Source organism: Dama dama, chromosome 10 (genome assembly GCF_033118175.1).
Source record: "Dama dama isolate Ldn47 chromosome 10, ASM3311817v1, whole genome shotgun sequence".
NCBI lineage: Eukaryota > Metazoa > Chordata > Mammalia > Artiodactyla > Cervidae > Dama > Dama dama.
In genome coordinates, this window is record NC_083690.1 from 27,201,554 (window position 1) to 27,224,421 (window position 22,868).

Below are 22,868 nucleotides of genomic sequence, written 5' to 3' on the forward strand. Positions count from 1 at the left end.
GCTAGAGGAAAACAGGCCGTGTTAATCTACATTGGAGATCACACCATTCTGCATTTAACGGGCAATTTAAGGGACCTTCAAGGGTAAATTTAGTACCAAGGGACTGAGAATTTGGCTCCAGTGTGAACTGGAATTCCACTATATTTCCAGCAAGGCCTGCTTTCCTATCATAGAGATATATCTTGTCTTCCCACTATATAATCAGTGCTGGGGAGATAGTGAAAACCCATCTTTATGCGTACAGTTTAAAGAGCAACTTCTATTAGCTTATAGGATTTCACAACCTTATGAGGTATATGTAGTCAGGACAGGCTAGATTATGCTGTGGTAAAAAGCTCCCCCACAACCCGCAGTGAGTGCACAGAGGAAATGTTTCTCACTTCTGTTGCATGTCTACTGTGGGTTGGGTGTGGCTCTGCTTCACGCCATTTTTCTCTGGGACCCAGGTCAATATTTGAATATTGCTGGTTAACACGGAAAAGGAAAAAGTGTGGTGATGCATTCCCTCTTGCATTTCACTGGCCAGAAGTCATAGGCCGAGCCCAGTGGCCATCGGAGATCTATGTGGAGGCATCAAGTCATCAACTGAAAATGAGCTTAGTGCTCAGAGGTGAGGTCAGAGATGGAGAAATTTTGAATCTAAAGCCAGGAGACTGGCCAAGGATGTAGCCTTGTAAAGGAACAAGGTGCTGGGAATTCCCTGGTAGTCTGGTGGTTAGGACTCCAAGCTTTCGCTGCAGAGGGCGCTGGCCAGGGAACAAAGATCCAGTAAACCACACTGAATAGCCAAAAAAAAAAAAAAAGTCGGGGGGGAGAGAAAGAGAACAAGGCTCGGGATGACTCATGACTTAGCGGCTGAGCAGAGAAAGTGGGGTTGGCCAAGGAAACTGAGGCACAGCCAGGGAGGTGGAAGGAAAAGAGGAGCAGGCTAGGCGATGGGAGCCTGTGATAGGAGGCAGGCAGCCTCTGTGCTGAAAGATGGGAGGGGCTGAAGGAGAGGACCTAACTTCTGGGTTTAGCAATAGTCCTGTGATGCCGAATAGAGCTGTTTGCATTAAGCAAGGGGTGGAGACAGAAGTTAATTGGTGAGGTTTGAGGAGATAATGAGAGGTAAGGAATGGAAACCGAGAACTTTGGCTAGGAAGGAGGAGATAAGGCAGCTGGAGGGAACGTACAGCCGAGAGAGTTGGTTCTCCATGGGAAGGAGCAGAGCACATTTCTAGAAACAGATGGTGCAGGAGATAAAGGCGGTGGGACGGGGGAGTGGACTCCCAGGAGGACTTGGGGGGAAGGGGGCGAGCTGGGCTCAGTGGGAAGAGGAGGAAGGACAGAGTCCAGATGGGGTCGTTGGTTAGATTTGATGCTGGAAAGGGCCTTCCTGCCCAATGAGTTTCTATTTTCTCAAAGAGGTGAGAGAAAGTGGGCCGGGGTGTGGGAGGTGGAGAGGAGAGGGGGTGTGAAGAGCGGCTCTGAAGGGGCCCTCACGCAAGCGAGAGGAGCAGAGTCAGAGGCCGTGAGGTTTCAAACGAGATCAGTCCGTAGGTGGGGTGTTCCTCCTCCAGGAACAAGCAGCTGGTCAGGGCGGGTGGAGGGGGCGGTAACTGGTTTAAGTCAAGACGGAGCTTTTTCCACTGAGCATCATGGGAGAGGGGGAGAGGCGAGGAGGGAGGGGTTTTTTTTCATTGAAGTATAGCCGATTTACAATGTGTTAGTTTCTGCTGTATAGTGATTCAGTTATACATTTATGTACATTCTTTTTAACAATTCTTTTCCATTATGATTTATCATAGGATATTGAGTATAGTTCTCTGTGCTATACAGTAGGACCTTGTTGTTTATCCATCTTACATTTAATAACTTACATCTGCTAACCTCAACCTCCCATACTGTCCCTCCCCCAACCCTCTCCCCCTTGGTAACTACAAGACCATTCTATGTCCATGAGTCTCTTTCTGGTTCACAGATAGGTTCATTTGTGTCATATTTTAGATTTCACATATGCGATATTGTACGGTATTTTGTCTTTCTCTGACTTCACTTAGTATGATATCTCTAGTTCCATCCATGTTGTTGCAAATGGCATTATTTCATTCTTTATGACTGAGTAGTATTCCGTTGTATAATATATGCCACATCTTCTTTACCCATTCATCTGTCAATGATTTAGATTGCTTACAGGTCTTGGATATTGTGAATAACGCTGCTATAGACATAGCGATGTGTGTATCTTTTTGAATTAAGAGTTTTGTCCAGATATATGCCCAGGAATGGGATTCCTGGATCATATGTTAATTGTTTTTTAGTTTCCTGAGGAACTTCCACACTGTTTTCCAAACTGTCTGCACCAACTTATATTCCCACCAGCAGTGTAGGAGGGTTCCCTTTTCTGAAGGAAGTTTTGAGTGAGAATGAGTGAATTACAGAATAGACCACAAAATCTAAGCTGGGCAAAATTGAAATGAAAAGGGTGTGGAGTTCAACATTGAGAAAGTGATTGAGATCAAGGTCATTGAACCCTGGAGCAGAGGAATGGTTGTTGGAAGGTGAGGAGGAGGAGTTGATTTCAGAGTTGGTGTGGTCATTAGTAATGACAATGTCAAGGGGTGGCCGTGGGAACCATGGCCAAGACAGGAAGGAACTTACCCTCCTTGGGTAACCTTATCTGCTGTTCTTCCCAGAGGCCCTTGGCTATAAACAGTGCTAACACGGCACGAACCAGGTACTGGATGAAGAGCTTTGAGTTAGTTGCCTCTCCTCAGGGAAGATGTAGGGGGCTTGTAGGAAGTAGGGGTGGATGAACCGACTCGCTTGCCTGTTCTACCAACACCGAGACAGCACCACCAATGCTATGGGCTAAACAGACAGCCCCGGCCCCAACCAGCTCAGACCTGAGTGGAGCCATTGGTTACCAATGCAACTCAAGGCAGGAGACGAGAGCTTATGGGACAGGGCCAGTGGAGGGAAAGGAATAAGACCCTAAAAAAAAAGTATCAAGAATCTCCCTGCAATGCAGGGGACTCCAGTTTGATTCCCTGGGTTGGGAAGATCCCCTGGAGAAGGGAATGGCTACCCACTCCAGTATTTTTGCCTGGAGAATTCCATGGATGGAGGAGCCTGGTGGGCTACAGTCCATGGGGCCTCAAAGAGTCAGACACGACTGAGCAACTAACTGCTCGCTAGGGGAAATGCTGGCTCATTTCACAAATGAGGAAAAGATCAGGGAGGTTGGGTTCTCTTGCTACACAGCTAGACACCCACGCTTCTCCACCTAGGCATCTTTTTGCTTCCTCAGCAGAGACTCGGCAGGCCTGGAACCTACAGATCTACCTGTGCAGGAGGGCTAGTATACCTTGCAGCCTCTTACCTGTGTGCCCAGATTGATTGTACCTGGATCCTTCCCCCAAATAAGGGCTCATTGGCGGTCACTGGGGAGGGTGAGAAGGGGGCACCCCTTCCTTGATGCTCCGAAGAACCCAAATCAGAAGCCCAGGGAGGTGGCTCCAGTTCCTAAGGCCCCACCGCCCCATCTTCCTCTCAGATCTCATGCTCCCATCTGAGAAGGGATGGGTGCACAGCGCCATGCGCAGGTGCGTGGTTTGACCAGCAGGTGGCGCCAGATAAAGCCTCCCAAGTGCAGGAGATGGGGAAGCCTGGATGGATACACCCCCAGACCTGGGGTTAAGACTCCAGAATGCCCTGGCCAAGCTGGACTCCTGGAGGAAATGGTAGTGAGAAGAGATGGCGCAGAAGCCACCCCAAGAGGTACAGGCTTCATCCTCTCACCTGAGGCATCATCTCCCCCCACGGGCATCTAGGTGAGCTGACTGCCAAGACGCTAGTCTGGCTGCTGAGAGGGACTTTAGGCCTGCCTTCCCATCAGCCTGACTGTGGGTTAGTCTTCTCCCTGTCTTAAATTCCCCTCTCCATTTCCAGATGAGGGTGGCCTGTAGTAACCATCAAGATTTCAGAGGTATCTCTTCCCCACCACCATTAAGCTCCCTTGTGATGAGAGACTGAAGGTAACAGAAGCGGGTTTTAAATGCCCAGAAGTGTCAGTTTTATTTGTCAGTGCAAGTACAGAGCTAAGGCACAACCTGGTTGTTTCCAAGAGTTAGAGGGGCAGCAGTGGAGACGGGAAGCAAGCCCTCTTGGACGCTGGGCCCTCCGGTGGGCTTCTTGGCTGGGGCCTGGGCCTCAGCCCCGAGCCCCAGCAAACCCAAGGCTGTGTTGAACAGGTTGATGGGCGTGGAACCATCGGTGATGAGGGTTGATTTTAGGCCCAGGCTCTGCAGCAGTTTTACCTGGAAGGAGCAAGAGGCGGGTTAAAATGCAGTCAGACCCTAGTCCCTTCTCTCATCCCCTTGGCCGCCTCTCTGGGAGGGGGACTGCCCCATTCTGGGCCCTCACACTGCAGCTGCTGCCCAAACCATCCTCATAGGACTATTCAGTGACAAGTGAGGACCACAAGGGGAGCCTGAGGGTTTCACCCTCTCCCAGGCCTCAAGAACCTCGAAGCTCTGGCCACTGCCTGCCACTGCCTCCGGGAGCTCAGCATTCCCCGCCCTTCACCTGCCAAGTGGCAGCCATCCAGAGTTTTCTGTTCCTTAAATGTACCTTGGAGCCTCTGCTGGGAAGCCCTCATCGACTCTGCAGAACTTGAGTATCCCCTCTTCAGAGGGGCACCCCCTTACCCAGCTAATCTGCAGCCTTCCTCCCCCTTTCTCCATATCGCCCTGTTTGACTTCTTTTGAAGCAACTTGTCATGGATTGACATCCCATCAGTTTACCACCCTCCCAGGAGCTCACCAAATCCAGGACAGTGCCTGATATGACCCCATGCTCGAATGACATGGATCAGAACATGGGATACATAGAGAGTCCAAGCCACCACCTCCTCTTGTCTCTCTGTCCCCAACATCTCTCTAGAAGTATCTGACTCCCTGGCTCTGTCTTCCTGGTTCCCAACATGGCCCCAAGACACACATCCACACGCACAGACATCCACACACGCCCACACCTGTACCCTCTCCCCCACTTTCACCTGCATCTCCGGCCCTGCCACAGCCAGGTCCCTGATGGTGCTGGGCCCCAGGGCCTCTGTCATCTGCTTGAACTTCTTCACCTCCACCTCAGCCAGCTGCTGGGCCTTGCTCACTTCCAGCTCCAGCTGGGCCCGGGCGTAGACCAGCTCCAGCTCTCTCACTTTCTTTACTCGCTCAAGTTCAGCTTCCTGGAAAGGGAAAACCCAGCATTCTTTTGATCGGGTGGCCCCTGGATGTATCTAGCAAGTCACCTAGCCAGCCAGCCAGAGGGACCTCGGATAGAAAGGATGGAACAGGAAACTTATCAGTTAGGGGTGAACCCTGGCTACACCATGTTTTAACTAGTGACCCCTGTGTGTGTATGTTCAGTCGCTAAGTGGTGTCTGACTCTGATGCCATGGACTGCAGCATCCCAGGCTTCCCTGTCCTTCACTATCTCCCAGAGCTTGCTCAAATTCATGTCCACTGAGTCGGTGATGCTAACCATCTCAGCCTCTGCCGCCCTCTTCTCCCTTTTGACCCCTGGGAACTCCTTGATCCAAGACTCAGTTCCCTCTGTAAAATGGAGAGAATTCCTACCCATAATGGAATTTCAAGATCTTGCCTGTGAAAACACAACATACCTAGCACAAAGCTGGCCAGTATGGGAACACGTATCTGTAAGATGGATAATTATTATCCTTACCTTCAAAGCAAGTATTAGGTGAATGGAAGCAGGGCAAAGGACTTCACAAACCACAACACACTTGGATGGGGCTTTCTGTTAGGGTACATGGCTTCCGGGACCGGGCCTCTTCCAGATCCCAAGGCCACACCCTTTCACGGGCATCTCCCCCACTCACCGTCTCAATGGCCAAGGCGTCTGCCTTGAGCCTGGCCTGGAGCACAGCACCTTCTCCCTCGATGCGCGCTGCCTCAGCTCGGGACTCGGCCTCTGCCTTGGCGGTCCCAGTGCTCTCCACCGCGGTGCTGAGGGTGGTGCAGAGAAGTCAGGGAGGCCCAGGAGGAAGCCCAGCTCTGCCCTCCTCTACCCTTGTGCTGTCGCAGCATGAGTGAACACACACACACACACGCGCACACACACTCCCCCCATCAGCTGCTCTTCCAAGACCCTCTGCCATCTTTTCTCCCAGGTCTCCACCCACCTCAGGGCCTCCAGCTCCAAGAGTTCTCTGCGAGCTTTCTCAGCTTCCGATTGGTCTAAGATCTTCTGCCTCTCAAGCCGGCCACGGGCTTCTTGTTCTAGTCTCTGAGCCTCGTGCCTGGGTGGGAGAGGGGACAGGTAAGACCCTGGGAGTGGGGCCAGAACAGGAACTCCAAGGGCCGGGAGCACTGGCCTATGAGAGGTCCTCGACATGCAAATGAAAGAGCAGCATGGATATTACGTGAACCAGGTGCGGTTCTAGGGGCAGGGGCACAGGGCCATGACCCTGCTTTCACACAACTCACCTTCCAATGGGGGAAAAAACAACAAAGATGATTTCAGACAGTGACAAGCTCTTTGAAAAATGGTTGCTACAATAACATGACTGAGCAAAGAGGGCGCTGCTTCAGTTGCGGTAGAAAGAAAAGGGTTCTCCAAGGAGGTGAACTCTGGAGACAAGAAGGAGGAACCTGCCTTCAGGTGCAGAACAACTCTGGGCAGAGGGAGCAGCCAGTGCAGAAGGCCTTAAATGCACAGCCCAGTTCCCACCTTGAGAGGCAGAAAGGAGCTAAGGGCTTGGAGCACATGAGCCCTGGGAGAAGGCAGGAAGGCGAGGTGGGGGAAGCAGGGCTGGACCCCAGAGTGCCTGGAAGGCCGCAGAAACAAATCTGGGTTCCAGGACCAGCAAGGTGAGAAGCCACAGAAGCAGAGGTAGCATCTATTCCACTTTCAGTGGCCCAGGCTATCTGCTGGTAAGGGGGACAGCAGGCTGACCACCAGGGGCGCCGTGTAACTGGGGTCCTGGCAGTGGGCAAGAGGCGGGGACCTGTGAGAGGCGGGGCCCACAGTGGGCATCGTGGGCAGCTAGGCCCCTAGGCCTCACTCACTTGGCAGCTGCCTCCTGGGAGTTGGTGGTGATCTCGATGGCCAGCTGGACGCTGCGCTGCAGGGCGTCCCGGGTCCTCTGGTCCACAGGCTCCACCGACTGCACATCCACACTGCTGACCACCAGCCCGTTCTGGGGAAAGACAGCCCGGTCCCGGGGCTGGGGCAGGGCCATGCTCTCAGGCCCCTTGGTTTCCTGGGTCTCAAAGCCAAAGACAGCAGTGCGAATGATGCGGGCTGAGTTCTTATGGAAGTCATCAAAGGTGACGGAGGCCACGGCCCCCCGCACCCGAGACGCGATTGCTTTGCAGGCGTCACCCACGAAGTCAGGCACTGAGAAAAGTTTGGCCGTCTCTTGGGGGTCCTTCCGGTCACTCAGTTCGAAGTGCCTGTGAGCAAAGACAACCTTCTCGTCTTCAAAAAAGGACATTGACACCCACCTTCTGTGGTTTAGGCAGGATCTCGCAACAGAGAATGCTAATTAGCATCTGCTATGTATCAGGTAAAGTCCTAAGAAACTTACATGTTCCCATTTCATTCACTCAGCCACCCTATTTGGTGGGAATGAGCATTATCCTTACTTTTTAGACAAGGAAACTGAGGTCCAGAGAGGTTAAGTGACAGACTCTAAGTCACACAACAGGTCCTCCCAAGCCAGAAAGTTGAACCCAGGTGGTGTGGCTCCCGGGACCACAAGCCCTCGGTTTGTTATGTTGCAATGCCCCCAGAGATGCCAGTGCCCAGCTAGCTGCCTTTGTCACGGTCCCAGTCACTCAGCCAAGACATGAGGAAGGTGTACTTGGGAGTTGTCAAGCACTGCTTCTGGGTCTGACTTTTCTTTCCCATAACTCTAATCGTTGCCATTTGAGCTTTAACTACAGACGGGTCACTGTTCTAGTTCTCATAGCATCCTGTCCACAGCTCCATGAAACTGATGGTTACACTGTTATTTTACAGACTGGGAACCTGCGGAAAGCACCCAGTGCTTGCCCAGCCCGTGGCTGGCAAGGGGTATACCTGTGGATCTCAGAGCACTTGCTCTTGACCACCTGATCATCCCAGCACACACAGAGACACACACACACAGTCTTTTTAAAACTTTGGCTGAATTCCCACTGGGAGTTTAGCTGGTGAGTGTCTTCCACCTACATCCCTCCAAATCCTGCTCCAGGCGAGCCCACATCTTCCCTGTCGTTCCCCTCCAGCATCAGACTGTATTTGCATAAACCCCTGGGTTTGCCCCTTGACCAGAGCGTGGAGCCAGGCGCTCAGCCCTGATAGTGGGCTTAGCACTTAAGGAGGCATCTCTCCTCCTCAGGGTGCCCCCTGGGGGCCTCATCTCCCCGGGGTCCCTTACCAGTTGTAGGCAAGCTGCAGCTGGAGCCTGGCATGGTCCGCTGTCTCGATGGTGATGACATCGGTGAAGAAGTCGGGCCCCAGCAGCAGGCAGAGCGTGCGGCGGGCATGGGGACGCTTGGGCCGCCCCGCCGAGAGGGACAGCACCGTGAACTGCTCTTCCGGACCCAACAACACCAACTCTGGCCCGAAGACCACGCTGCAGAGAGAGCCGGGGGTCAGAGGCCTGGAGAGACCCTCCCGCCACAACCCCCTGACGGCACAGCCCCCCAGGCCACCGCTCACCGGGCTTTCTTCTCCCGGTAGTCATACACTTGCACCGCGGCGTTGTGCGGCACGCGGTAGCTGACCACGCGGGTCTTATTCCGCGGAGTGGAGAGCTTAGGGGTCTTGGATGTCTCCTTCTCACCCCTGTCGGCCAGAGGGTCCTGCCCCTTGTTCAGCAGCTCCTCCACCCCTGGAGGCAGCTCCTTCTCCCACAGAACTTCGTCCTGGGTCAGCATGTAGGTGCTCCCAATCACAGCTCGTACCTGGGAGATGAAGAGGGATGTCACCAGCGAAGGGAAGATGGAAAGAGACCCACCCGGCAGCCCTAAAGCGGAAGTGATCCAGCATCCTGGTTAAACGTGGCCTCTGGAAGGAGGCTGCGTTCAAGTTCGTGCTCTGCGAGCTCGGTTATCTTGGGCAGCTATCTGCTCCCACTCCCGCCCCTGTGTCTTTCAGCTCCTTAGCTGCAAAATGGAGGGTAGGGTTGAGGAATGAATGATATCTAGCATGTCTAGTGCCAAGAATTTGGCATATGGTTAAGTTCCGGTATTGTTCTCAAATTTTCCTTCATAGGGCAGCTTGGAGGGCACCCCAGGGACAGATGCAATCCTAGGAAATAGTTCACACACACTAACATTTCCTGGGATTCTGAACTCTACTTGTAGGTTTGAGTCCTAAAAGAGGCTGGAGATGTGGTCCTCAGTCAAACCAAGATCAAGGTTTAGGTGACAGGCAAAGAGGAGGGATTCCACCAGGAAAAGGGTGTGTGAGGCAGGTGGGGTCTTACTGCTCCTATGCCACATCCCCAGTCAGACCTTTATGCTGGAGGCTGGATCTAGATGCCTTGGGGGTTGAGTCCCCATCCTCAAATCTGGTTCATCTTCTTGCTCAGGAATGCTAACATTTAAAATTAACTAAGACAAGGGCTTCCCTGGTGACTTGGTGGTAACGAATCCACCTGCCATGCAGATGTGGGTTTGATTCCTGGGTTGGGAAGATCCCCTGGAGGCGGAAATGGCAGCCCACTCCAGTATTCTTGCCTGGGAAATCCCATGGGAGTCCATGGAGTCGCAAAACAGTCAGACACGACTGAACGACTCAACAATCATTTAAGGCAAAGGGAAGACAAGGATTCCAGAAAACGCCCTGGTATTTTGCAGCCAGCTGGCTCAGATGCTGCCAGCAATGCTGTGGATCCCCTTCTGTCACCTCCACTGCACACCTCCCCATCCGTGTCATCCACTCGCCCAGACCAAGCCGCCACCACGCCCAACCAGCAGTGCCCACCCCTCCGCAGTTACCCTTCCGGTCTTGACATCCTGCACGTAGATGCCCTCGTTCTCATCCAGGGGGATGGCCTGACGCTCTTCCACCACCTCCACCTTGGCGGGCGGCACGTACTCCAGGGGGCCACGGATGAGCCAGCGGTCCCCAGCCTGGTGGGTGACCTTCTCCTTGCCATCCCCCTCCTCCAGGGGCTGCAGGGCCCTCAGCAGCAGCCCCTGCTGCTCCGACAGCACGTATACATTCTGGATGCCTCGTTCCAGCTTCTCCCCGGGCTGGAGGAAGAAAGATTGCTCTCCCTGGTAGGGAGAAGTGGAATCAGGAGCCGTCGCCTCCCAGGACTGTAGAGCCCTCTGATGGTACCTCCTTCAGCCCTGGGTGATGGTGGGCTTCTGTTGAGGACAGAAGCCCCTGCACCCCCACCCCACCCCCCGCCTCCCCGCTAAAGCCCCTTCCCCCACCCCCATCATACAGCAAATCAGTTATTTAGACTGAGGCTCTTCACAAATGCCTGTAGATGTGGTCAAATGCACAAATGTAGATGTGGTCAAACCTGCCCTGGAAAGATTCTGAGTTCTCACAAGCTCAAGAGTTAAGAATTAACCTATTATTGCTTTATTTCTCCCATGCTTTGTTCCCTTGGGGTGGTGTAGTACAGAGCTTACCATCTCTGATCTTTGGACCAAATCTGGCCTGCTGACTATTTTTTAACATAATACAATGTAAATTTATATTTGAGATAAAACCCACATATTATAAAACATGTGCCCATGTGCTAAGTTGCTTCAGTCATGGCTGACTCTGTAACTGTGTGGACTATAGCCCGCCAGGCTCCTCTGCCCATGGAATTCTCTAGGCAAGAATATTGGAGTGGGTTGCCATGCCCTTCTCCAGGGGATCTTCCCGGCCCAGGGACTGAACCCATTTCTCGTATGTCTCCTGCACTGGCAGGCGAGTTCTTTACCACTAACGCCAGCTGGGAAGCCCGTATTAAAAAATACACCTGTTTAAAGTATACAATTTGGTTGCTTTGGTATATCCAGAGTTGCCCAACAACACTACTCCCTAATGCCAGAACATTATCATCCTGAAAAGAAACACTATATCCAGTAGTAGTTACTACCCATCCCCACCCCAACCACTATATGTGGATTTACCTACAGTGGACATTTCATATAAATGGAATCATACAAAAAGTGGTCTTTCTATGTCTGACTTCTATTGCCTAGCATAATGCTTTCAAGTTCATCCATGTTGTAGGACATATTAGAACCTCCTTTTTGATTTTTACCTTTTTGAATTATCTCAAGAACATGAGTGTCCTCCACCCCAGAAAGACTATCTTATCCTTTTGATTGACATGCCACTGAATGGATATACCATATTTTTCAGCCTTTCATCAGCTGATGGACATTTGAGTTGTTTCTGTTCTTTCCGCCTGTTTTTGTTAATAAAATGTTACAGAACACAGGGGCACTGGTTCACTTACAAGATGTCTACGCCACACGATATTGTAAAGCAATTATCCTCCAATTAAAAAAAAAAGACAATCTACGCTGCTTTCTTGGCGCAACAGCAGAACTACTACAGAGACCATACACCTCACAAAGCCCCAGATATCTATGCCTGTCATAGGAGAGGCCTGCCCAGCTCTGGTAGTCCCACATATAATTCAGAGAAGGGATGAGGTAGAGGATGGGGAGAAGGGTAAACCAAGAGATCTGTCTGATGCAGGATGACAAAGCTTCCAGAAGAGACACGTGAAATATGAGAGACAGTTTCTGGGTCTGCATTTACGGTGGTCAGGGAGGTGCTCCCTGGAGAGACTGTGGGTAACCTGAGGTCAGGGACTGCCGGAAAAATCAGTGACGCTGTATCTCAAGAGAGAGAGACAAGTGTGCGCAGAGGGAGCCGAAAGAAGCTTGATGCTTCTAGAATGTGTACCTGGGGTGGGAGGAGGGAAGGGACAAGTGTCCAGGGCCTCAGGCCATTCCCCTCTGGGTGAGGGGGAGGCACTTACCTTGAACACAAGCTTTTGCCCCAGCTGGTTCTTGCCATCTGGTCCGACTGGGTCGAGAATCACACAGTAGTTGTGGGGGCCCAAGGTGGTGACGGACACGACCCCCATCACCTCCTCGTAGACATCTGGCACGTGGGCCTCCGTGTCCTGCACGGTCACCAGCCACTCCTCGCCAGTGCGCCGGGTCACCCCTCTCACGTCTCGGAAGTTCTGCAGAGCTCGGAGGTGCAGGGCTGTCTGGAAAGCAAGAGGTCAAGGGGTGAGGGGGTTTCCGTAAACCCACCTCCAACTAACTTCCTCGGGGGATCTGGGAACCCCACCGGCCACTAAATGCTCCAGGTCTGAGTCACAGTGTCTACCAACCCAGGAGGACTTCTTAAACCCTTTCCGGTGACCCACGACCCTCCCCCAGGTGATCTTATTTTCTGCCACTGTTCTCTGCCCCTCTGAGAGTCTCCCAACCCAGGGTCCCCCAGAGCACAGACCTTTTCTGTAAGGATCACAGCATCCACCACGTCCAGAACCTCCTCAAACACTGCTGGGAGATACGCACCCACAGAGCGGACCAGCCATTCTTCTCCTGGGCCAGGGAGGAGGAGGCAAAGGTCAAAAGACACCCAGCCGGCTCCCCAGCTGCCCCTTCCTGAAGCCTAGACAACGGGCACCTGCAGGGCTTCACACACCACTTTGAGATCATTGCCCCCAGGCTCAAAGGCCTGACAGAAGTCCTTTTCCCTTTTTGAGGCCAGAGGAAACGCAACCCCTACCTCAGAGAGATTAAAAAAAAAAAAAATTTTCCAAGCATCTAAGTTGTTGCTATGCCAGTAGCCTATAGGCCTTCTCTAAGCTCCAGAGACCAGCTTTTTTTCTTCCCCTGAAATGGGTAGAAGGGCTTCCTGGTGGCTCAGAGAATAAAGAATCCACCCGCAATGCAGGAGACCCAGGTTCCATCCCTGGGTCCGGGAAGGTCCCCTGGAGAAGGGAATGGCTACCCACTCCAGTGTTCTCGCCTGGAGAATTCCATGGACAGGGGAGCCTGGCAGGTTACAGTCCAAGGGGTCGCAAAGAGTTGGACGCAACTAGGCCACTAACACAGAATGGGCAGAACTGCCCTATTAGAGCTGCAGAGGTCATTCAGCCTACTGGAGAAGGAAGAGTGTTGGGCACAGGCTCCAGCCTGGCTCTTTCTGGCCATAAACCCAGGCCTCAGTTTTGTCTTCTGGAAAATGGGAGTCATGGTGCCTCAGGGTTGCAGGAAGACCTAAGGGAATTGCGGTCTGTAAACCATTTGAACCACACCTGGCTCAGTAAGCACGGCCTTTGTTAAGACCTTGTTTTGTTTAACACAACAGGTCTGTCAAATGATTGCTAGCTGCATATAAATATGGGAAGTCCCAATGGCTCAAGAGGTAAAGAATCTGCCTGCAGTGCAGGAGACCAGGGTTCAATCCCTGGATCAGGAAGATCCCGTGGAGAAGGAAATGGCAAACCACTCTAGTATTCTTGCCTGGAAAAATCCCATGGACTGAGGTGCCTGTTGGGCTACAGTTCCTGGGGTCGCAAAGAGTCAGACAGGACTGAGCACGCACAGGCTCAGCAACAATATAAACACCTGCTTTGTTGGTCTAGAGACAGACCCAGCTCATGATAGAGTCAGAGGAAGGGAAAGCCATGTCAACAGGATCCGAGTCAGGTTAGTGGGGGAAGCAGCATGAGGCAGCCCCCAATAGCTGACAAGAGATACCAGGGAAGCACTTCCTCCAGGCTACAGGTGGCTAGCCCCCAACCTCCCCCACATACCCCTGCAGTCAAGGCTCAGCCCGCCCCACCCCCATGAACAATGCTTCAAGACCCCACCTGTCACCCGCTCCTTGCCATCCCTGTCTAAGCATTCCTTGCGAGCCCTCAGCCTCAGGGCCTGGTTCTGCTTGATGACCGTGGCCTGAATGATCTCGATGACCTCCACCTCCTTCTGGGGGATATATGTGCCTGGGAAGGGAAGATGGGGGAGGTGGGGTTTGAAGGTCAGAAGACATCAGGGCCCTAATGAGAAGGCAGGAAGCCTCCGACCCCAAACCCGGCTGGATAGGAAAACACTTACCAGGTCCTTCAAATAGCCACTCATCTCCTGCTACCACCTTCTGTCCGTTCTTATCCTCAAAATCCAGGAGCGCCTTAAGATGGAGGGCAGTGTTGGGTAGAACCACCTGCAGCGGGGTGATGTCCTGACAGGGGAAGAAGGGGGGAATCATGGGGTACTCAGAGCTGTGACCCCTGGAGGCCAACTGAGACCCTCAAGGTCAGAGTCCACAGCATCAATCTCTCCATGTCCCCAAAGACAACTCCAAGTGGAATGTACAAGATAGGGGTGGTCCCAGAGCCATCTGGCCTGAAGAGCTGAGACGGGGTTGACAGAGCCAAGAGTTAAGATGGAGTTGGTGCCACAGCTGAGGGCCAAGGACGTACTTTCCTCTGCAGAGGTGCTCAGATCTTGTTTAGAACTAGAAATCCATGGGGGAGATTGGGTAGAGGGCTTGCTGGGCATTGTGGGAGAAACATCAGGGAAGCTGAGAAGGTGAATATCTCATGGCCCAGGGTGCACTGGGGCACTCAGGAAACAGGAGGAGGTGGGAAGGTATAAACTGCTCTGACAGGCACATCTGAAGCATGAGGCTTTGTTTTCAAGGTTGCCTCATGGTCACCAGACCCAGCGCAGAAGAACAGAAACAGCAGCACTGTTTAGTAGAGGGGACTCCTGAGGGAAGCGAAGGTCAAGAAATGTCGCAGAAATGAAGGTGGGGTGTCCTCTCTCTCAGACCCAGGGCCGGAGGGCACCACGGACGAGGGCCCAGCTGGTTCAGGTCTGCGATGCCTTCCCGTGGAGCGACCACAGGCGCCTGGGCCTCACCTGGTCCACCACTGCTGTCCCGGCCCACTGGTGTCTGAGACTGTCTGAGGGAACAAAATGCTTCCTCTCGGCACAAGTCACTGAGTGTCAAGACTGGCCAGGAGCTTTGGGCAGGCTCTGGAAGCTTAGGTGGTGAGATAGGCTGACAGCTCTCAAAGGTCTGACGTGGGCATGTGAAGAGGAAGAGGGTATTTGGGAAAGGTGAGGGAGGGGGCATCCGGTCACTTCTGTCCCAGTGAGAACCAGCAAATGTCCCCTACCATCCCCACTCCCTCTCACCACCCCAGTTTGTTTTCCTTCCAGAAAGCAGTGCTGAGTCCTAGGTCAAGGCGGCAGGACAGACAGTGGGTACGGGGAAGGCGAGCTGAGTACCTTCTCCAGCACCTCCCCTGGGAACAGGGGGAAGGGGTCCTGGGCCAGCCGGATCTCTAGGTCCGCGTGGCGGAGCCGCACTTGTCCTGTGACATCAAACAGCACGGTGCCCTGGGCATCCCGGGCCACCGGGTTGGCCACCATGCAGTAGTGCCGTGGGGGGATCGTCACCATGCGCACGGGGGTGAACAGGATCCTGTTGGAGGGCGAGAAGCAGTGTGAGGACTCAGACCCAGTCCCTAGTCCTGAAGGAGGCAGCGAAAGGGAGAGACAGCTCCCTGTGACCTGAGCCAATGCCAGTCTTGCTCGGGAACGGGAAGGAGATGGACGATCATGCCAGCCAGACTCCCAGGCCCTCCTTGGCCCCAGGTGTCCCCACAGCCCAGTGCTGGCCACCCACCTCTCATTGTCCTGCCGGATGTAAGTCTTTGGCCCGACCTCCACGCGGGACACGTTGCTGTTCTGGTCTAGCACATGGATGTAGTGGTATGGCGGGATGCGGATGATGGACTCCTCCATCGCCATGGTGACTCCTGAGCCCAGGGCAGCAGAGTGACACAGAGGTGGGGAGAAGACAAAAGGTGAGTCCGGGGGGCTTGGGATGAGGCTGACGTAAAGACTGCCTGGGGGGATGGGGGAATGGGCCCTTCTTTCAACTCAGGTTATTCCATCCTTTACCACCCCCCGCCCACTTCTTCCTTTCCTCTCACCCAGGGCAGTCCATCCAGACCTCATCTCTGTTGAGAGATGCTTGATGTAGTTAACCACAGAAGCCCACGGTTTTCTGCCAACTCTTTTCCCTCCTTCCCATCTACTTTACCTCCCTCAAGCTCCCTACGCAGCGCAGCTTGTGGGATCTTAATTCCCCCACCAGAGATAGAACTCGGGCTCATGGCAGTGAAAGCACCAAGTCCTAACCACTGGACCACAGGGAACTCCCCTGGAGGCGGCTTTGGATCAAAACTTTCCCAATGTCCAACCCCCAACGTGGAGAAGGCAGAAGGGCACCGAACTGGGAAAGGTGGTCAGCCTCTGGTGGAGCTGTGCGGGTTTTCCCCCAGTACGGTGCAGGGGGCAGAGGCTCTGAGGAGCTCCCTGGATCCTCCAGGGGGCAGGCTCCTTTATTTCAGGGCATCCCGAGGGTCCCAGCTGTATGCAAACATTGGCCCACATCCTGAGAATATTTGCATGGTTGGCAATCCTGATGAACTGTTCAGATATGAGCCACCTCTCAAGGAAGAGACCCCTGATGGAACTGATGCCGGATTAGCAACACCAAAGTATTCTAGTCCTTTCCTCCCCACTTCTCTCTGGTCTGCTGCCACCCATTGACACCATTAGATTCTCATCCTGATGGAATACCTGGTCCTATGTCTCTCCAGTGGCACGCAGTCCAGTGGCTAGGGGCATGGATTCAGCCAGACTGCCAGGGGTTACTTACAATTCTGATTTACCACTTTCTTGTCTGGTGAAGTGAAAGTCACTCGGTTGTGTCCTACTCTTTGCGACCCCATGGACTATATAGTCCATGGAATTCTCCAGGCCGGAATACTGGAGTTGGGAGCCGTTCCCTTCTCCAGGGGATCTTCCCAACCCAGGGATCAAACCCAGGTCTCCTGCATTGCAGGCGGATTCTTGACCAGCTGAACCACCAGGGAAGCCCAATGTTCTAATGTCTTGCCTCATTTTCAAAAGTTACAGTTTTCATCTGTTTTCTTGGTACACTTTCTATATCCAGAGGGCTATGATTCTCTGCTCCTCATTCTTGCAACTTTGTATGGGATTTGATCTTGATACTTTTCTGTTGCCCATTTCAGGTTGATTACCCTTAACTTTTCTAACATCAGAGCTCCCTCTTCTGTTGATTTCAGGTAGTGTCTGAAAAACCCAGTGTGGGCTTTCTGTTCTCCCCCATCTTACCTGGGTCTTTGCTTTCCTTCTTCTCTACTGCTCATCCTGCTCAGCTGTGCTTCCATTCCCTGGGTCAGGGCCCCACAAGAGCATCCCGCCCCGGCTAGGACTGCCTGGGTCTTGGTTCTAAGCCTTACTATGGACGGGTGATCTTAGACAAGTCCCTTGCCCTCCCTATTCCCGTGTCCTGGACTATGAACTCGGGATGGATAGGGCATCAGCCCAAGTCTGAGAATGGAGTTTATTATAAAGCACTTGGAATAGAGCCTGGCTCTGAGAAGTGGTGTGTGGCCTGCAGCTGAGGCCCAGCCTTCCTATCCAGTTGGAGGATGTGACCTAGCACCTTAGGCCCCTTATCCCACCCAGCATCTCCGCTTTAAACTTGTTTACTGATCAGGAAGGTGACAGGTTTTTGAGTCACCCCAGCTGTGGGTCTAGAATAGCCAAGGGGCATCTGGCAGCCTAGTGAGGCCTGTTCCTGGTTCTCTGCACAGTGGAAGCCTGGCCAGAAAGCCAGACGGGGGAGAGGGAGGGCAAGGGCTGCAAGCGGAGGGGAGCGCAGAGCTCTGGGAGGCCCCACAAGCCATGGATTCTAAAAGGCCACACAAGGCTGGGAAGCAGGCTCTGGGAACAGCCTCCAAAGGCTCCTTTGGACGATCCCTCACCCCCTACAGCTGAGGCCTCTCCACCATCTGTCATCCCAGTTGGGCCCAGTTAGGGGGGCCGAGAGCCTCGCCCAGCTCAGTGACTCAGCTGAGAATCATCCTTGAAGCTAATCAAGCTGGGTTCCTGTCTTGTTTCGAGGCCAAGCCCTTGTCAACTACTCTTGTTTCAGTACCGGGACTTTTGTCTCACCTCGCTGGTCAACCACCTCCTCAGCCCCAAAGCTGTGCCTTCCACCTAAGATCACCTGCTAAATTCACCCAAGAACAGGCTTTGAGGACTTCCCTGGCAGTCCAGTGGTTAAGCCTCTCTGCTCCCAATGCAGGGGGCACAGGTGGATCCCTGGTTGGGGAACTAAGATCTTGCATGCTGCTCAGTGCCACCAATGGACAAACAAAAAAACTCCACCCCCTACAAAACAGACTTTGCCTTTTCAATCTTGCCATCCCCAGAAGTAGAAGTGAGCCTCAGAGGGGCTCTCAGGGATCCAGGGAAACCACCTAAGGCAGCATGTTTGTGTATCAAATACAGACTTCTGTGGTTTGCCAGATGACGTGTACAGTTAGAGCATTTTACTTTCAATATACCAGAGCCCTCAGAAGACAATTTTATGTTGAACTTTAGAAAGTCCCGCCCGGCCTCAAGTTTGGTCCCAACTCCCTAAATTCACTGAGACTTCCTTTCAGTCTCTGCTTCCAAAATCTGTGCCCTAGGCTGCTTTCTGGGTATATGTCCAGACTGGCCTGATCACACTGACCCTTATGTCTCATGAGGCTCCTGCCAGAACCAGTCACTTTTCCCCCAAAGTCTCAGACCAGCAGCTCCCCCAGCTACATCTCATAGACAAAGGAGGGAGGGGTAAGTGTTGCACTAGCAGAACACGAAACAGCCTGTGAGAAGAAACTGGCTTTATCCTCCAGTTAAGAGGTAATTTCTTGACCCCTTTTGGCTCAAGAGTAAACATACTATAGCAAAATTTAATAAATGAGTCATTACAGGTCCAATTTTCAGGGTCAATTGTGAATGGCTGTGAATCTTAAATAGTAGATGCCTGGTCGACCAGCTACATGAGGTATGGGGCTACAGCGAACGGGAGCAACAGCATCACCTGGAAGCTTGTTAATAAAGCGGCATCTTGGGTTCTCCTGACCTGTGAGTTGCTGAATCAGTCAGCTCTTTAACTAGATCCCCAATGATTTGGGCATAAAATATGAGCAGCTCTGCTCTGTAACAGCCTCTCAACCCCACCTGACTGTACATTAGAATCACCTAGATATTTCTTAAAACCACCCATCTCTGGAGATCGATTTAACTGGTCAGGGTGGGGGTCCAAGCATTGCTATATATAAAAGCTCTTTCATTGACTCTAATATACAGAAAGGACTGAGGTCTGTCTCTGCCAGTAGGATCTTGGGCCACTTGCTAGCCTCTGAGCCTTACTCTCCTAGACTGAAGTGGGAATAAAACTGTTTCCTGGGGTTCAAGGGGTTAACGACTGGATTATGTCTAATGTAGAGCAGGAGTTCGACAAGGGTGGCTAGGAGGAGGAAGGTGAATCCAGATGGCAAACTGTTCCTCAAATGCAGAAAGTTTTGTGTATTTTCCCAGCCCCTCACCCCCAGGTCCAAGTAGCACCCCAGCCAACGCTCAAGTCCCCTGGTCCCAAGTCATTGGCAGGTGTGAGGTTGGAGGAAAGGGTGAAGACAGCCTTGGTACCCACCGCACCCCACCTCTATCAAGTTTTGTTTGTAGTGGATTTGTTGTTTAGTTGCTATGTCGTGCCCAACTCTTTTTGCGACCTCATGGACTGTAGCCTGCCAGACTCCTCTGTCCATGAGATTTTCCTGGCAAGAATATGGAGTGGGTAGCCATTTCCTTCTCCAAGGGATCTTCCCGACCCAGGTATCAAACCGGCGTCTCCTACTTTGCAGGTAGATTCTTTACCACTGAGCCACCAGGGAATCCCTCTATCAAGCTTAGGTTTAGGAAAAAACACAGAAAACTCAAAGCACAAACAGAACTCATCTTTGCAGCTTCCCTTCACTGATTTTAAACATTCTAGTCTTTGTTTAAATAATTCAAGAATCGCATTACTCAGGGACTGCAGAGAAGCTGTTTTTACCAAACAGCTTCCCTATTTAGGGAGATTATTTCCTGTTTTAGGAGACTAGAGTGGAAATTCTTGAGAATTGTCTCATATAAGCCACTTCTTTAGTAGCAGCAGTTTTTAGGAAATTTTTCTTCCGAGGAAAGTCTTCTGAGCTCCAACCCCGCTGGGCCGCTTTTGGGGAGCAGCAGCTTGTTCTGGGGACAGAACAGCTCTGCCAGCTCAGGCTGATGCTGATCCTGTTTCTATCCTGCCTCCGAGATGCGGGCTTCCCTGATGGCTCAGGGGTCAAGAATCCACCTGCAATGCTGGAGAACCGGTTTCCATCCCTGGGTTGGGATGATCCCCTGGAGGAGGAAATGGCAACCCACTCCAGTATTCCTGCCAGGGAAATCCTGTGGACAGAGAAGCCTGGTGGGCTAGTGTCCATCAAATTGCAGAGAGTCAGATACAACTCAGCGACTAAAAGAACGACTCCCAGATGTCACCAATTAATGCCAGTCATTGACAGCAAAAATCAGCTAGATTGGAAGTGACCCAGGAACCAGGCTTCAGAACCCCTGATCCAGATCAACATTTTCTAAAATTGCCCAATCATAGGACTCAGCTGGTTGTCTTGATTCCCAGGCCTTACCCCATACCTACAGACTAAGGTTTCCAGGAAATCCCATGGACAAAGAAGCCTGACTACAGTCCAAGCGTTGCAAAGAGTCGGACATGACTGAGTGACCAACACTTTCACAAGGTTTCCAGGAGCGAGATTCTGGAATTTCTACCCGTGGGAAGTGCCTCTCCCTTCCCCCATAACAGCTCCTACTCATTAATAACTTAATTTGGGCCTGGTATTGTGCTAAATATTTTTTAACTAACTCATTTAATCCTCCTAAGAATCTAGAAGTTAAAGAATTTGCTCAGAATCACACAGTGATCAAGAGATAGTGGCTCAGAAGGTAAAGCATCTGTCTGCAATGCAGGAGAGACCTGGGTTCGATCCCTGGGCCAGGAAGATTCCCCTGGAGAAGGAAATGGCAACCCACTCCAGTGCTCTTGCCTGGAAAATTCCATGGACAGAGGAGCCTGGTAGGCTACAGTCCACGGGATCACAAAGAGTCGGACATGACTGAGCAACCTCACAGAAAAAAAAAAAAAGAACCTAGAAGTTAAAGAATTTGCTCAGAATCGCACAATGATCAAGGGATGGAGCCAGAATTCCACCCCAGGCACTGTGTCTGCAGAGTCCCCAAACCAGGAAGTAGTGTGGCTTCTCAGGCAGAAATGTCAGTAAGATTCTAAACTAGAGTCAGGACTTCAGGACCTGGGTGGGGCTGGGTACTCTTCAGGAGATAGTGCCAGTGCAGTTCAAAGGTATTCTCTGCAACCTAGGAAGGCAGCACGCAACAAGGAGACCCAAGTAGACATTCAAGGTGGCTGCCCTACGTGCTCATGGCTTTAGAGAGCGGCCCTGCCCAGAAAACCTCACCCCCAGGACAGGTCGGGTGTCCTGTGTGCCAAGGGTGGCGACAGGCAGAAGTTTCTGGGAGTCATTTGGCACCCTAGTGACTGCCTGTCCTTCTCCCCATAAAATCTAGGGGCCCACCCGGACATGGAGCAGAGAAAAGAGGGCACAACCTGCTTCTACTACTACCCCCCCCCCCCCAACCCTCTGTGCTTCTAAGATCCCCAGAATTACAGGACAGTGGGTCCAAAATAAAACTTCCTCTTTTTGCTTTGGTCACCCTGTCCCCCGCCCCATCAAAAACAAAAACCGAACAGAGCCTTGCTGAGCAAACTCCATGTCTTCTGGAAATCAAGCTTTCCTTAAGATTACTCTGCCAATGATTTCTCAAATGATCTGCAAGGCCCACAGCTGGCACAGCCCTGAGCAGGGTAGAGGGGAAAACCTTGATGTTTGCAGAGTCGAGGAATCTCAAGGGAGGAAAAAAAAAAAAATCACATTCTAAGAGCTCAAGGGGACAGGCAAGATAAATCTAGCAGAGACCAATCTCACTCGAGGAGGAAGTCTAAATGGACCCCTTAGGGGGAGCTGGAGGTCAGAAAGGCCTAAGATTTCGGATCTGGGGGTGTTGGCAAGGTGACAAGTCGATCTACCTTTACTTCAGAAGCCAGAAAAAAAAAAAAAAAAAAAAACCCAACAAGGAAAGCAAACCCTCCCAAGGCTAAGCCGCCATCCATCTTCTCCTAGTTCTGGTTCAGGGACCACTTGCCCCAGCTGAAGCCCCAAGAAGGCACGACAGAGCTGGAGAGGGACTTGAGGGCCACAAGGTCCCACTCACTGGTTTGGGGATCTGGGGCCTTTATGAAGTACTTACATCCAAAAGTGTGGCTTGGCTGCAATAGACTGCTCAGTTCTGGTAAACTCCAGCAGCCAGCCTCGGGGATCACTTCCCGGCAGGGCAGGCTCAGGGGTGGGGCTTGGGATTTAAAGGGCCCTCACAGCTGGTTCTCATTTCTCTTTTTTTCTCCACCTCTAAGCAGCTTCTGACTTCCCAGGTGATTCAGTCGTAAACTGCCTACCAAGTCAGGAGATGCGGGTTTGATCCCTGGGTCAGGAAGATCCCCTGGAGAAGGAAATGGCACCCCCTCCAGTATTCTTGCCTGGGAAATCCCATGGACAGAGGAGCCTGTCCATGGGGTTACAGTCCATGGGGTTACAGTCCATGGGGTCACTTAAGAGTCAGACACGACTGAACAACTAACGAACAACAAGGTGGCTTCTACCCCAGCTGAAGGCACTGAGCTCAATCAGTGGCAGGGAATTCCCACCTCACAGCCAGCTGGGAGCACTGGACTGAGACTGGGAAGGGTCCACGGCCCGAGGCAGGGGGGCAGGTGCTGAGTTCACTTCTACCCCACCTGCCTTTAATTGCCCAGTCAGGGTGAGTACAGTC

The 22,868-nt window shown here is 52.3% G+C and overlaps 1 protein-coding gene across 1 annotated transcript; it reads right to left on the reverse strand.

The window, feature by feature from the left end:
• Positions 1–4,033: 4,033 nt before the first annotated feature.
• On the reverse strand, positions 4,034–22,445 carry MVP (major vault protein). The gene is made up of 15 exons (XM_061153187.1): positions 22,290–22,445; positions 15,679–15,811; positions 15,279–15,474; positions 14,100–14,223; positions 13,856–13,987; positions 12,484–12,578; positions 11,999–12,235; positions 9,996–10,277; positions 8,713–8,957; positions 8,429–8,626; positions 7,074–7,460; positions 6,188–6,304; positions 5,885–6,011; positions 5,042–5,230; positions 4,034–4,301 (listed from the first exon to the last, which is right to left on the reverse strand). Exons 2-15 carry the CDS (start codon positions 15,801–15,803, stop codon positions 4,083–4,085), a joined length of 2,673 nt encoding a protein of 890 aa, XP_061009170.1. The 5' UTR covers positions 15,804–15,811; positions 22,290–22,445; the 3' UTR covers positions 4,034–4,082.
• Positions 22,446–22,868: the final 423 nt, after the last annotated feature.

Coding starts and splice junctions, on each gene's coding strand:
- MVP (XM_061153187.1), bottom strand. CDS start 15,803: ATGGCGATGGAGGAGTCCATCATCCGCATCCCGCCATACCACTACATC. Junction 14,224..15,278: donor CAGGGGAGGTGCTGGAGAAG/GTACTCAGCTCG, acceptor TTCCCCTGTCAG/GACATCACCCCGCTGCAGGT. Junction 12,236..12,483: donor CTGTGATCCTTACAGAAAAG/GTCTGTGCTCTG, acceptor CTTGCTTTCCAG/ACAGCCCTGCACCTCCGAGC.